Genomic DNA, 14,546 nt, shown 5'->3' on the forward strand with positions numbered 1-14,546 from the left:
ATTGGTTACAAAAATAGTTAAGATATTATATTTTAACTAAAATATTAATAAATCAATCAGTTTTAAAGCCAAAGTTTGTTGTTAATGTATGAACAATCGGTGTTAGTATTGAACCATTAAGCATAATATAATTCTTAAAGTTTATATCATTTTTATATTGTTATTACGAAAAAATTCGTTACAAAGGATCCAAACTGTGACGAACTGGTGAATATCCTCCCAAATAGTCCATGTGAACTGTCAAAGAACAGAATTTGAGGAGGTTAGTTGAGAGGAAAGCAAATCTTATGGTACTGATGGTGTTTAGTTAAAGAAATTCCACCATTATGTCACATAATACTTTAAAATCTATGGGACATGGATTTTGTGATGCCATTTTTTCAAGTTCACCTATTAATTTCGATAAGGAGAATATAAACTCTTTAAATGAGAAGTGAGATTTTTTTTTATATTAATACATTTAAAAAAATCAAAAGCTATTATATATTAATTTTTTTTATTATTTTGTAGGGAAGGAACATGTTCTGATATACTTGATACACCTCAAAGAGGAGTCCAAAATGTTACTGAAAATAAATGTTTAAAACTTGAAAAGCGTAAAATATTACTTGACAATGATACTGAAAATTTGAAATCAACAAATATACCTTATACTATAAATCTGTCTCACTCAAAGTCTATAAATACATTTCAAAGAAAACAAGTTTTATTTCCTGAATATGCAGCATCTGATTCAAAGTATAAAACCTCTACGAAAACAATGTCTACAACTTCACTGAATGAAAAGACTTTAACCATGCATTCTTGTACTCCCAAACAATATAAAATTCATACTACTACAAGCAATTCAAAAATAAATATCTTGCCTCCAAATAAAACACCTGTAAAACGTTATTTTAGTGACAACATTTTATCACAAGCTACTCCTGACTGTTTTAATGTTGTTCAAGTTGAAACACCATGTGGTAAATCAAACGATATTGGTATTGAAGATCAAACTGTATATGAAGGAGAAAATAGTAATTTGACTGTAGGTATACGTGTTAGACCTTTGAATACAAAGTAAGTTATTAAATTCTTATACCAAGAGCTTTTCTTTAGGTAGTACTATGATTTAATATTTTTTCTATTCTTTATTATTTCAGAGAACTAAATGATTCAAAAGTTATATCAGTCGTACAAGTAAATGGTCAAAATATTATTGTCACTTGTGAATCTGTTCAACATACTTTCACATATGACCATTGCTTTATATCACAAATAGATGCATCAGAACCTAGTTATGCTAATCAGGAAATTGTATTTAAAAATATGGTTTTACCACTAGTACAAAATGCTTTTGAAGGGTATAATGTTTGTTTATTTGCTTATGGACAAACAGGCTCTGGTAAAAGTTATAGCATGATGGGTCAAGAATCTGCACAAAATAATACAATACCACTCGATGAAGCAATTGGTATTATTCCAAGATTTTGTCAAGAAATATTTACGAGGGCATCTATTAATACGAATACTAAAACTACAGTAGAGATTAGTTATTTTGAAATTTATAATGAAAAAATACACGATCTTTTAACAAATGTTAACAGTGGAGTAAAAAGGGCTCCTCTTAAAGTAAGAGAACATCCTGTATTTGGACCATATATTGTTGATTTAAGTCAACATTGCGTGCAAAATTACAAAGATTTGCAGGTATGTTTATAATATAAGTTGTAATTGCATCTGTTGTAAGATTATTTGTTGATTATTAAATTGTTATAAATATATTTCTCTTAGACTTGGCTCAAGGTAGGCAATTCACAACGAGCTACAGCAGCAACTGGAATGAATGAAAAGAGTTCAAGATCTCATAGTATATTTAGTATCATATTAACACAAACCCAAAAAAATAATCAATTAAATAACGAGTCTGTGGATGCTAGTCGACGTAGTAAAATTAATTTAGTAGATTTAGCAGGTAGTGAAAGACTGAGTCAAACTTGTGCAAGCGGTGACAGATTAAAGGTATGTCATATTACATTTAATTGCTTGATTATAGTCTGGTAATTTTATTCATATAATAATAAAATTAATTGTACTCCAAAGGAAGGAGTGTCTATTAATAAATCATTGCTTACATTGGGAAAAGTAATCGCATCCTTGGCTGAAAACACAAGTAATCGTAAACGAGGTTTTGTTCCATATCGTGAATCTGTTCTTACATGGCTGCTAAAGGTAAGTGTTATTAAGTCACTGACACAAGATTCGACATAAGTAAATAATTTTTTTTTTATTGAATCTTCAATGACAAAGTTCTTTGTTGTAACAGTCATTAAAGCTGTTATGGCTTTTATGGCTTTAATGATTAGTGAATCATTACTTATGTATATGATTTCTTTTCTTATACAATATACAGAAAACTTAAGTTAGGTTTACTTTATTTTTGAAGATGTATTTTTTTATATAACTTTATGTACATATTCAGTCTTATAAATTATTCAATTCTTCATTGAATATCTAGTTAATCTACTTTTTTTAAATATTAAAGCATTTCTGGAATAGTATAAATATATGTCAATTTATAGTTTAATGCAGTTCATATTAACTGTAAATGCAATTATTGGTTATGCTAGATTTTGGAAAAAAAAAGATAGATAATATTATCAGTTACTTCATAACCTTGTCTTACTCATGTACAGAATAACACATTATAAAAAATTGTTAGGATATACATATATTATGTACTTGATTGATGATTTTTTGCGATATTTGTATAAAATATTTCAATATATGTATCGTTTAAAATAATACCTAAACTACTAATTTCATTAATATGTAGAAAATGTTCTTTTTAATATTATTTTAAAAAATCAATAAATTGTGCATTATATCAAATAGCAGAAGAGATATAAAATAACATAAATTATTCATTATACAGGTTTTGAACATGTAAAATTGTTACAAATACAAATATAAACTTAAAATTTTTCGTTCTACGAAAAAAGTATTTAAAGGTAAATAACATTTGAAATCATCACATCATAATATGATACATGTATCATAGAAGTTTGGTACAATAATTCTGCATTCCTTATATACGAGGTACGTCTGTTTCGGTATCAATTTCTGGAAACCATATTAAAATGCTGAAACATGAATAAGTAAACATTCTATTTCTATTTGACGTTTTTTGTTATGTTATCCATTTTTATACATCCGTTATTTTCTAAAACTTTCTTTGACGTTTTCTTATCAGTTTTCGTGATTCCTTCTTTAGTGTCTGTGCAGTCACGTTCTTCTTCTTCTTCGTGAATTTCTTGGCAAGAATTCCTTCGCGATTTCTCTCGTATATAAGCCGCGAGACTTCTTCTCTTGTTCTCGCGGCACAAGTAACAATTTTCTTTCGAAAATGCTTTTTGTTCATGGTGTTGTTGTGGCAATCGTTGAGAATGAACTTGTGTTGTCTTACCTGAAAGATAATTTTCTTTTTCCATTGTATTCTATTTTTATTACTTTATTTTCTATTATTATTTCATTTTAAATTTTATTATTTCGGGAAAAATAAAATATTTGTTAAATACGCAACATCTTTTTTGTTTGAAACTAAGGTTTCTTTTGTCAACTTTTTGTCAACTTCTATAATCAATGGCGTTTTCACCTCAAAATATTTTTTTATTGTTAATCCTGGCTAAGGTTCAACGATTTTTTGAAAGGTAACTCCGTGCGTTGTTGCACGTAGCTAATCTGCTGACCTAACTCGTGGTTCTTGAGTCATTCTCAACCCGAAAGATATGTTATAATTGTCTCCCGTGAATGAAGTAACGTGATGCGTTACACGTATTACATGAAACTCATGTGTTCAAAGAAAACTATTATGACGAAAATTATGTTAGTAAAGTATAACAGTGACGAAAAATAATTATTGAAGATAAAAGAACCGATAGATAAAAATTTGATAACCAAGATCGTAATATTTTGTACGGGCAGTAAAAAAGATAAACTTGATAAGATAAAAGTAATGCAGAATCATCATATATCTTCCTAGTCCTATTCGAATTCTATTATTGATTCTGTTATTTTTTCATTGCATTGATAGATTGCTAGAAAAATTGATAGATTGAATTTATATCAAAATAGATGTCCCTTCCGGTAAGTTCATTATAGCATTTCGTAAATCAATTGCATAAGATTTCATCTAAAAATGCGTGAATAATCGAGAGTTTCTCTACACACAACGCGAAGCATTCCTGCACATACAAATGCAGAATCTGTTATTGCAAATAGAATAAAAGGATCATTCATCTCTGTTTATTCTCGTTAATGTGTCATGCTGGTTTCAAAAGATATTTTTAGATCTATGTATCTTTTTACCTCCATGCATATATAAATATATATATTAGACTATTTTATTCAATAACAAGCCGTAGCAAAATATTAGTAATCGCAAGTATGATAACTATAACGCTATTATTATATCTATTACAATGGAATTGATCTAGCATATTATATTACAACCTTCACCGTATTTGTTATCGTAACGATGCAAACATGTTTTTCGTGTTTACTATTTAACTTGTTTTGATGCTACGTTCTTCTTTTGATCATACATACATATATAATTTTCAGAAATATGTAATTTATATGCATTTCCAAAATTTCATTAAGAAGACAATTGACGCAATGAAATAGAATACGAAGCTTTTCCGATGATACCAATTCTTTTGTACTATTCTCATTATTTTACGTTGTGCGTAATATGACGTTTTTCGAATTGCGATAATGATAATTTCAAAGCCTAATATATGATAAATAATGCGGAGGACTGCCTTCAGGCAACCAATTCCTCACAACGATAACGCAAAGGGAGGGGCAACTACGTTGCACAGAAATATCTAAGAGTTATCTTACACGTATACACCAGCATCGATTAAAAATATATAAATCATTTTTCTCAATTGAATCTTGAAATTCCTTATTATCATATTAATTAGAACACCGAATAATCATTCGATAGATGAATTGTAACGATTTTATGCAATCGATTATTTGTTATTATTGAATTGTTTAATTGATTTATGTTTTGATCATTTCTGTTGAAATCTTTATTTTACTCTAAGAAGAAAAATAAGTATTTGTTGAAACATATCACAGATCAGGATAGATGAATGCACGTACATTTTACGGATTAATAGTTCGAAATCGGAAGTCAACTTAAATACTTTCAAAATACTTATAAACTTTCATTAGTAAAGACAGGTTGTATTTTTTGTCGCATATTTCGAAGTTTTTAAATACGGAAAGTAAGCGATAAAAATGACAACGTACATAAACATTAATCATTGGTGTAGTATGATATCATATGAATAAGGGACATAAAGGGAAAACACCATTCACGAGATGTCAGCAAATAATATTAATTTCTCGAGTTAGATTATTCAAATGCTGAGAACCGTGGAAAACAATATAGCATATACCAGTATATCATACCAATATATCATAGCAAATACCAATAATGATCGCGTGAAATTAGAATAAATGATGTTATATATAGTAAATAACGAAATGATATTTATCGTGATGTTAATTAATGAAAATTTAATTATAATATCTGTCTAGAGAAGAACGATAACAAAGTGATCATCATAGATCCTCAATATTATCTCTTCTTCCCTTCTTTTCTCTTTAGTAAGGAAGTTGTCATATGTGAGTATATAAAAAGTGATTCATTTTCATATGATTGAGACGTACCACAATTAAAATAATCTTTATTCCACGGCTGCTCGTAGTCCCGATACTGAGGAGCTCTAAAGAAACCATAGGTCAAGATTTCGGGAACGTAGACTAAATCCATCGTTCTAATCCGAGGTATCTTCGAGACTAATTAGATTCAGAATTTATTCTCTTCGTAGAAATTTCCGTATATATCTTCCTTCCTTCTTGATACTTTCAATCAACTCTTGACGTATGTCTTAATCCGCTTTTATTTCTATCCTTTCAGTTTATAATGAAACCCGCTGACGCGAGTTTGCACTGATTTTCTAAAACGCAGCTAAAACTCGTTTTACCAGTAAAATTTGCTAGGTATCCTTGTTTCCGGTTTTCTTTCTTTCACCAGTTAAGAACAACTTATTGATAGACTATCGAATTCGTGTTATTACATATTACTCAAGAAGAAGAAAGAGAGGAAAAAGCAGCGACCGCTAAAAAACAAGACAACGTTGTGCTCGAATTGCTGTGGTGTTTTACTTTAAACTAAAGAAGTACTGACGCTGAGCATGCAATGTTTATGAGTCGGTTATTCCCTCTCCATCGGATCTTGTTTCTCCTCTCCTCTCAGTTGTTACCGCACGCCCTTCAACTCAGCGCTTTGCCCCTCCTTTTCCTCCAATCACCTTTGCGAATTTCTTGTTCATTTTGCGATTGTTGAACGCATTTCCCGCGCTTATTCATCTATGACATTGTCTCACGAATTTCTTAATCTGATCTTGTACAACTTTAACACGGTCTATTTCTTGTGGTGGTCAAGGTATGGCCGTTAAATAAGTTTCTCTCTAGTTTCAATTCTCTACGCCGTTTTTTTATCGTTCATTATATATGTACATATACTTGACTTTTAGGATGTTATTTTATAAGAGATAAGAAACAACGTTGCTATTGTATTTTTGAAGGCTATTATTAGGAATCGTCATTAACACTTCAATAATACCTTACTATGTACTTGTGGAGAATTGTATAACGGTAATATTAGCTAATGTTTATTTTATGCCTCACCATAAAACGCAGTACGTCGTAAATGCTTACTAATCTCCAGAATCTTGTTGAAAGCGTAAAGAACTGTTTTTCCGATAATTCTCCTATGATATAAGCATATCTTTCATGTTATAAACGCAAGTTCGTATAATAATACAATTTGCTCGTTTATTATCAAGCATTTAGCGATTAGAAAAGGGGGGGGGATATTGAAGTATATTTTACGTAAAATTTTATTTTATCGTGAAAACAAGATTATTTAAATAGTTATCACCTATGAAAGCATTGTTGTTTTCAAAGTAGCAAATATGATCCAATAATTATTATTGTTGGATAGAATGTGTTTTATAATGAGATTTATGTAATTAAGTGAATATATATATATACAAATATATACATTGGTAATATGTAGGTATTATTTCTCTACCAAACAATCGTATATTGTGAGTTATTTTTCAAATAATAGCAACTATGAACAGAAATAAAGTCTCCTTTACTGATAACATTGAATAAGGTGCAATAAAAAGTTTTTTGCCGTATCAAACCTTGAAGAAAGATGCGCAGTTAGAAGATATTAATTTTTTGTTATCTTAAGAATAAAATGAAATGAATAACGTAAAAAAAGGATTGTGACATATAGATATTTTATGTATAGATACATTTGTTTTGTCATAATTATAAACTGATAATTATATTTTGATTATATCTTGATTAGAGACTTTTGTTCAAGTGTAGTTCAAGTGCGGTTCAAGTGCTTAAATTGATAATGATGAGATATGAAAAATAGTACTCTAACAAATTCTTTAAATTATTCGGTTCTCTCCAACATCGTCGATTAATTAACGATGCATGTTGCTTCAATAAGTTTTATCGACAATGAATAAAGCCTTGCAATAAAATCTAAAAATTAAATAGATAATAAATAGATAAATAGATTGAAGATAAAGATGTATAAGACTTTTTTCACTGTTGAATCATTGAATGATGACTTAGCACGTCCTTGTGTATACGTACTATTGAGGAATTTGATGTTCTATCTGATGTCTTATCGTTTATTAATTATATCAGGATAACATTGAGAAACATAAACGTCAAGGTGTGATCGATAACAGTGTAAGTATTACTTAGGAAAGATTAAATCGCAATCTGTCTTAACCGAGCGTGTGTTGTCTTATCATGTAGAATACTGATAATGATTATTTATGCGCAAAAGAATCGAGATTAAGTTAGATAAAACGAGTAAAACACGACGTGCAAAGCTAACAATGTCATTTCTTTAGCTCTACAATTTAATTACGACGAATCAATACAACTGAGATTTTACACTCGTTTAATTAAGTATTATGCAGTTCAATGACTTCATTTTGTTTTCTATGTACATTGGAACTTGTCTTTTTCAGAGTTTCTACGTTCCCTTATATTTATTAGAAACTGTTAGGTTCCCTTTTTCCAACATATTTTTTAAACTTTTATCCTTTTTTAAACATAGGAAAGCCTCGGAGGAAATTCAAGAACAGCAATGCTTGGAACAGTATCACCAGCTAATATACACATAGAAGAGACGCTTGCAACACTCCGATATGCTTGTCAAGCTCGAGCCATTGTTAATCGTGTTCGAATCAATGAAGATCCACATGAGAAATTAATTCGGTAATATATTCTTCATGAATGAACAACTAATAATTCATTATTACATTCAATAAAATATAACAGATTTCCTCCCAATATGAATATAATAAATCGAACGTTCGTGTATAAAATAAGTCTTCCACTTCGGGACAGATAAACAAAAGAATATCATTAAATATTATCGATACAGTTTTTCCAGTTTGCAACAAGTCTAACCTAAAGCTTTTAATTTTAAATATAATTGTGATCTCTCTCTTAGGGAATTGAAAGCGGAAGTATTGCGATTGCGCGGTGTACGTGAAGGATACGAAAAGCAACTTGGTATTCTTCCACGTCGTCTTCTCGATTCCGTCCCACCGGTTAACCAAAATAACGATGAAATTAAGCAGAAACAACAAGAAATTGATAAATTAAGGCACCAGCTAAAGAAGACTGAAGAACAACTTGCGATTACTGAAATGTAAGTTAATATCAACGTAAGCTGTTATAGCTATTTTAGAGCATTGATTACAACAATTCGGAACAATCAAATTGTTTCAATGAGTAATTATCTATGATCATTATTAATATAATGTAGTTCCTATAATAAATGTTTCGTCACATTGTTCCGGAAACAGATCGGAGGATGTTTACCAATTGAAGATTTAAATATTTAGCTACATGTAATTGCAGGACTTGGCAAATGAAATTGCGGGATACCGAGGAAAAGAAAAATTCTGAAATAAAGTACTTACGTCGCTGTGGTATCGCTATTGAACTCGATTTTCGTGAGAAGGATAAGCAACCTTGTCTTATAAATCTCGCGGCCGATCCTATGTTATCTGGTACGCTTTTGTATCTCATTCCTCCAGGACTTGTTCGTATCGGAAAAAATTCAGGTTGTCAGAACTTTTCCGAACATTTGGATATCATGTTGGATGGACCACTGGTTAGGCCTTTACACTGGTTAGTTATTGGATTGGTTGGTTCGATGACTTGAAAGGATGCGGTTGTTGGTCTTGTTTCTGTTTTTCACTTTTGTTCCTCTTTTTCCCTTCTGTGCTCGTTTTTCAGCTTGACACTTATGAATTATGTTGGAGGAAACTATTTTACTTTGTTTTTGTTCCCTTCTTCTATCTACCTCTCACGAGTGCATGTTCTTCACGGGCTTTCCTCACGATCTATTTAACATCGTCCAAAATAATATTGTAATTAATCTGTTTGGTTAAAAAAATTTGCATGACAGTATTTAATTATTTAGTTGTCACTGTATAGTATAATGATCCCGAAACGATTCCAAATACATTTTCATCGTGTTTATGAGCATGAAATGCTAATCATTTACGTTTGATGGAAAAATATGTTAAATATAATTGAAATTATTTATATATGCACCAATTTTAATAAATTATTTTAGATAGATAATTTTAATGGTTATCGATTTTTTATACGTTCAACAGTACTATCGAAAACAGTAATGGGAAACTTATATTATCATCAGAAATGGAAGGAGATACGTTCGTGAATGGACAGGTATAATATATTTTATGTTTATGATCTTATTTTATTTTTATCATTATTAAATTATTTATCATATCGTAGATGGTAACTGGCAAAGTTATTTTAAAACATGGTGATCGATTAGTAATTGGCGGCAATCATTATTTTAAAGTCTCAAGTCCTTATGATGAACATAGCAATATACAAATTTCAGCGCAGGCTGTAGACTATGAATTTGCTCATCAAGAAATTCTAAAAGTGCAAGAAGAAAAGTACGAATTTTTAATAGCTCTTTTTATTCAATGTGCGTGATTAAAAGGTATTTAACGTTATGTTACTTTTCATTCAATAGATTAAGGGCAGAGTTAGAAGAAAGTAAACAGAAAGCAATAAAAGAATTAGAAAATGCTAAACGAGAAGTTGAAATGCAATTGGGATCGCAAAAATTATCGTATGAACGTAAAATCGAAATTCTTGGTTCCACGGTCCAAGAGCAGAAACTTGCATTGGAACAAATTCATCAAAAGAAGAAAGAATTAGAATTGGAAAAAGAATTACTCGAAAACGAAGTTGAGACAAATAATAGATTAAAACAAATACAAATAGATCAAAAAAAAGTTAGCGTCGCGCCATATAAATCTAATTTCTTACAAGAACTGGAAAGCATTTTAAATGAAAGGGCGGCAGATGCCGAATTCGCTCTCAAAATGAAAGCTAGCGCAGAAGCAATAAGTGACGGTGGTATTAGCTTACATGAAATGCAAATATTGGTAAAAGAAGCTACCGAACGGTGTAGAGAAGTTGGTCTTAATTATGTAAGTATTTATTGCATAGATAGTAGTTAAAAAGATATATCTTTTCCATAAGTTTATTCGTTACATTTTTAGGAGTTTGATCAACAACAAATAATTGTTAATAAGAGTCTGAAACCTGTAGTTCGTATACGTAATAGAGATAGCATGAGAGAGACATTCTGGCAGCCAATGCGTTTTTTAGATTGGGTTCATCGTTTGCGAGACTATGATATAGAAGATTCAATAAAGGAGCTTTGTACATCAGAAGAAACTTGGGAACCCTATGAAAATACAGAAACTTTTGAGGACTCTCTAAATAATAGCCGAATTTCAATAAACATTACACCAGTAAAAAAGCATTTAAACGAAAGTCTACAACAACTCTCATTAGATACGTCCATACTTGGAAGTACATTAATTAACCAAACGTTTGATATTTCCAAAGATCAAGAAACCATAAATACGTGTCTTGTTCAAATGGAACTCGCTACAAGAACTTTACGTAAATTATGTACTAGAAATGGTGGAATTCAGTCAGTTGCGGAATCACTTGATAATATGCAAAGTATCATTTGTAGTTTACGTGAAATTTTAGAAATAGAAGATATAAATAAATATTCCAATGAAAGTGTAACTCCTATGCAGAGTTTCAATAATAGTGTAATAGAAGATTCTGACACAAATTTGGCAGTTTCTAAAAATTACAATATAAAATCTGTTTCTCTGACAAAATCTACTTTATGCAATAGTATTAATGGTTTTGATAAGAAAAGTGTTAGATTTAATGATAAATTACAACAAGAATTAACCTAATGAAAATTAACATCATTACATAATATTTAACGTAATTAAATAAGATAACTATTTGTAGGGAGACTTAAAGCGTATATTAATAATATACTTTAAAGACATTAATTGGAACAAAAAATATATTTAGCTGCATTTATATGTAACTGTACCATTTTATTTCTTATTACTTATAAGGCGTTATGTAATATTTATATACATACATCCATACAAAATATTACAATATGAATATTTAACTATTAATTAAATTTTTATATGATCTGTAAAATTATAATAATATTACTCAACCAAAATTTAAGCAAGCATTTTCTAGATAAAGTATATTTTGTTAATATTAAGTTAGTGAAATATACCATATAGGTCTATTGTTAAGTTGAATTCCTAGATACGGTTAATCAAAATAATCTTCGATATCAATATCAGGATTTAGTAAATCTTCTCCATAAATACTTAAATCCAATTGATTAAGTATTAAGTTTTCGCACATTTCTTCTAAATCAGTGTCTCCAATTAATACCGCTCCTTGCATTTTACCATTTTCTAGGATAAGTTTTATGTATTCTGTTCCCTGGGTCATTCGTAACAATATCTCATAATTGTTATCCAACTTTTGTCCATTATACAAACCAAGTAAAACTACTTTGTAACCAAAAAACTTAGTTACGTGGGTGAAAAGTTCAAAACAGAAATCTTGCAAAAATTCTTCATTTTTTAATTTAGAAACCATTGATTTTGCCGCATACCGTCCCATTTGATGTGCTTGAGTCCACAGCCTCATTTGAAACCAATGTTTTGCTAATTCCCACCCTGCACTACACACATCTCCAGCGGCATATATATCTTGTTTTGAAGTTTCCAATTTCCAATCTACCAGCAGCCCCCCATCTTCACTTTTTTTTATATCCTCCAAACCTACTATATCAGAATTTGGTATTACACCTGTTGCTGATACAACAAAGTCACAGCCAATAATTTTTCCATTTGTTAATTCAACATATATGGACCATTCTTCCATGGGATCAACTTCCTTTTGTTCTGATTTACTAAGAATTTTAATGATCTCACATTCATATTCTATTTGTACTTTTGCAGATTTAAGGAAAGTACCTTTTACATCAAAATTATTATGCCAATCTGGACCTAGAGCTGGTCCACCTGTTACAACTGATGTATTAGAGACAGTGTACCTCATTCTTTTAGTTAATGAACTAGCATTAGTATTTGTACATGGATCAGTTTTGTATACCTTATCCATAAAAAATTCTGCAGCCCCAGGATCAACAAATGTTGCAGAAATATGTTTATCTTTAATTACCCATATCATTTCAACACCATCTACTTCATTCACAAGTTCAGTAGCAATACCTCCATTTCCAACTATTACAATTCTTCTTGAATTTTTTATTTTTTGAGAAAATTGGAGAACTGATTCTGTATCTCTTATCCCTAGTATAAAATTATTATGTTCTTCTATCAGTTTTGGTCTAGCACCATTACAGAGACATAACATTTTATAGTTTATAATTCTTCCATTTCTAGTTTGCACTTGTTTATTTAAGCTATCTATTTGTATTACAAAATCATTAATAATTTTTAATGAATCATGTGCTTCCATCAAAACTGCTGTGTCCTTTTCTTCTATATCAAACTGCATTAATGTTTTACTAAGTGGAACTATATTTGTAACTGCTTTTATTAAGGGACTTGCTGTAATTAGGATGATTTTTTCCTCCGGAACAAGAAAGGCTATACTTTTAGCACAGGATACTCCTGCTATACCTCCACCTACTATTGCAAACGTACAGTTTATTTCTTCTTTATCCATTTTGCATGTTTTATTTTTTAAATGCAAATTCTTATAATTACAAGTTAAAGATTAATACATTAATTTTTCCATTCTGAGTAATCGTAATATCTAAAGGGAACATCATATGAAAGTAAACCATATTCTTTCGCTTTCATTACTGCTACACATAGATCTTTATAAGCCTTTTGACATATACCAGTATAACTGTAAATAAAGCAAAATAAACAATATCATTGTATAGATATTCCCTTGCTGTACTTCTAATTTAGAAGAAGTTAAACTTACTTGTAACTTAAAATTTCTCCACTATGTTCAGAAATAAATTGTTTTAACAAATCAATATTGCGATAATCAAGAATTAGATATTCATCCCTACATATGGGACATGGGCTACCAGTAGAAATTACACCACCTCTCTAAAAAATTTGTAGAATTATTTCAAGAAATAAAATAATAGAAGTTTTTTATTTATTTCTTAAAAGTACATACAATGCAAGTCCTTCGTGTTTTTTGGGGAGGAATTTGAGCTTTGAAATTTCTTCTATAATATTTCCAAACAGGATACTCTCCGTAGGTTTTCTTATAAGCTAAACAAGAAATTATAAATGTAATTAAAGTCATACTGAAACAAAACTAATGTTACGTAATTACGTACCACTACTTTTTAGATATTTCATGCTAATTTCTACAGGAATAACTTTAGTTCTATCTTTTGAAATAGGAACTGGTTCATCATTAATATCGTTATCATATTTTATAAATGTAGGATGTATAAATTTCACGGGTATAACCTAAAAAATCGTTTAAAGCATTAAATGACCTTTAACAATGATTATCTCTTTGTGATCCTTACTTTCGGAGTTAAATTACTTCGTAAAAGAGATGCAGCAAATTGCAATTTATTCAATACTAATGGCATAATTTTTATTTTAAGCTAATTTTCCAGTTATATTATAAAGTATATCGCTGAACTATATGCTATGGCGTATGATGCACGTTCGTATATACGACCGGAATTCCTCAACTTAAAAACGCTCAAACACAAAACATTATAACAGTTACTTAAATACTTACAAATCTATTAAATTTATATTATAATAAATTTATATTACATATTCTTATCCTTGTTTAAAATAGTTTGATATTAGTTGCTAGTAGTGACAAAATATTTCAAAAGATTAAATTATATAAATTTAATATAAAAGTAAAAATAATTTTGTTATTTCGAAAGAGATATATAATATATATGTGTAGTATTTCTTATTTATTATCAAAATTTGTTTATAGAAGATACTAATTTG

General features: G+C 29.6%; 3 protein-coding genes and 2 long non-coding RNA genes across 7 annotated transcripts; 1 reads left to right on the forward strand and 4 right to left on the reverse strand.

Annotated features, from left to right (window-relative positions):
* The first annotated feature begins 43 nt into the window (after positions 1 to 43).
* Positions 44 to 11,633, forward strand: LOC117205266 (kinesin-like protein KIF14). Of its 2 annotated transcripts, XM_033443488.1 has the most exons (12): positions 44 to 433; positions 511 to 1,062; positions 1,146 to 1,692; positions 1,777 to 2,004; positions 2,086 to 2,214; positions 8,219 to 8,379; positions 8,618 to 8,818; positions 9,031 to 9,303; positions 9,798 to 9,870; positions 9,940 to 10,109; positions 10,190 to 10,652; positions 10,725 to 11,633. In XM_033443488.1, exons 1-12 carry the CDS (start codon positions 327 to 329, stop codon positions 11,442 to 11,444), a joined length of 3,624 nt encoding a protein of 1,207 aa, XP_033299379.1. In that variant the 5' UTR covers positions 44 to 326; the 3' UTR covers positions 11,445 to 11,633. The 2 variants fall into 2 exon arrangements, with proteins under 2 accessions (XP_033299379.1, XP_033299380.1); XM_033443489.1 differs by lacking the exon at positions 9,031 to 9,303.
* On the reverse strand, positions 2,247 to 6,264 carry LOC117205274. Its single transcript, XM_033443506.1, has 2 exons — positions 5,728 to 6,264; positions 2,247 to 3,448 (listed from the first exon to the last, which is right to left on the reverse strand). Exons 1-2 carry the CDS (start codon positions 5,828 to 5,830, stop codon positions 3,156 to 3,158), a joined length of 396 nt encoding a protein of 131 aa, XP_033299397.1. The 5' UTR covers positions 5,831 to 6,264; the 3' UTR covers positions 2,247 to 3,155.
* On the reverse strand, positions 3,576 to 5,721 carry LOC117205276. Its single transcript, XR_004487211.1, has 2 exons — positions 4,495 to 5,721; positions 3,576 to 4,079 (listed from the first exon to the last, which is right to left on the reverse strand). It is a non-coding gene; the product is annotated as an uncharacterized LOC117205276 (long non-coding RNA).
* Positions 8,365 to 9,232, reverse strand: LOC117205277. The gene is made up of 2 exons (XR_004487212.1): positions 9,093 to 9,232; positions 8,365 to 8,811 (listed from the first exon to the last, which is right to left on the reverse strand). It is a non-coding gene; the product is annotated as an uncharacterized LOC117205277 (long non-coding RNA).
* Positions 11,634 to 11,785: 152 nt separating the features above from the next.
* LOC117205268 (pyridine nucleotide-disulfide oxidoreductase domain-containing protein 1-like) lies at positions 11,786 to 14,275 on the reverse strand. Of its 2 annotated transcripts, XM_033443495.1 has the most exons (5): positions 14,099 to 14,275; positions 13,901 to 14,036; positions 13,735 to 13,832; positions 13,531 to 13,661; positions 12,927 to 13,449 (listed from the first exon to the last, which is right to left on the reverse strand). In XM_033443495.1, exons 1-5 carry the CDS (start codon positions 14,162 to 14,164, stop codon positions 13,323 to 13,325), a joined length of 558 nt encoding a protein of 185 aa, XP_033299386.1. In that variant the 5' UTR covers positions 14,165 to 14,275; the 3' UTR covers positions 12,927 to 13,322. The 2 variants fall into 2 exon arrangements, with proteins under 2 accessions (XP_033299385.1, XP_033299386.1); XM_033443494.1 differs by lacking the exons at positions 13,735 to 13,832; positions 13,901 to 14,036; positions 14,099 to 14,275 and having other exon boundaries at positions 11,786 to 13,449.
* Between the last annotated feature and the right edge of the window lie 271 nt (positions 14,276 to 14,546).

The sequence above is a fragment of the Bombus bifarius genome, unplaced genomic scaffold, assembly GCF_011952205.1.
Source record: "Bombus bifarius isolate JDL3187 unplaced genomic scaffold, Bbif_JDL3187 scf7180000007987, whole genome shotgun sequence".
Lineage (NCBI taxonomy): Eukaryota > Metazoa > Arthropoda > Insecta > Hymenoptera > Apidae > Bombus > Bombus bifarius.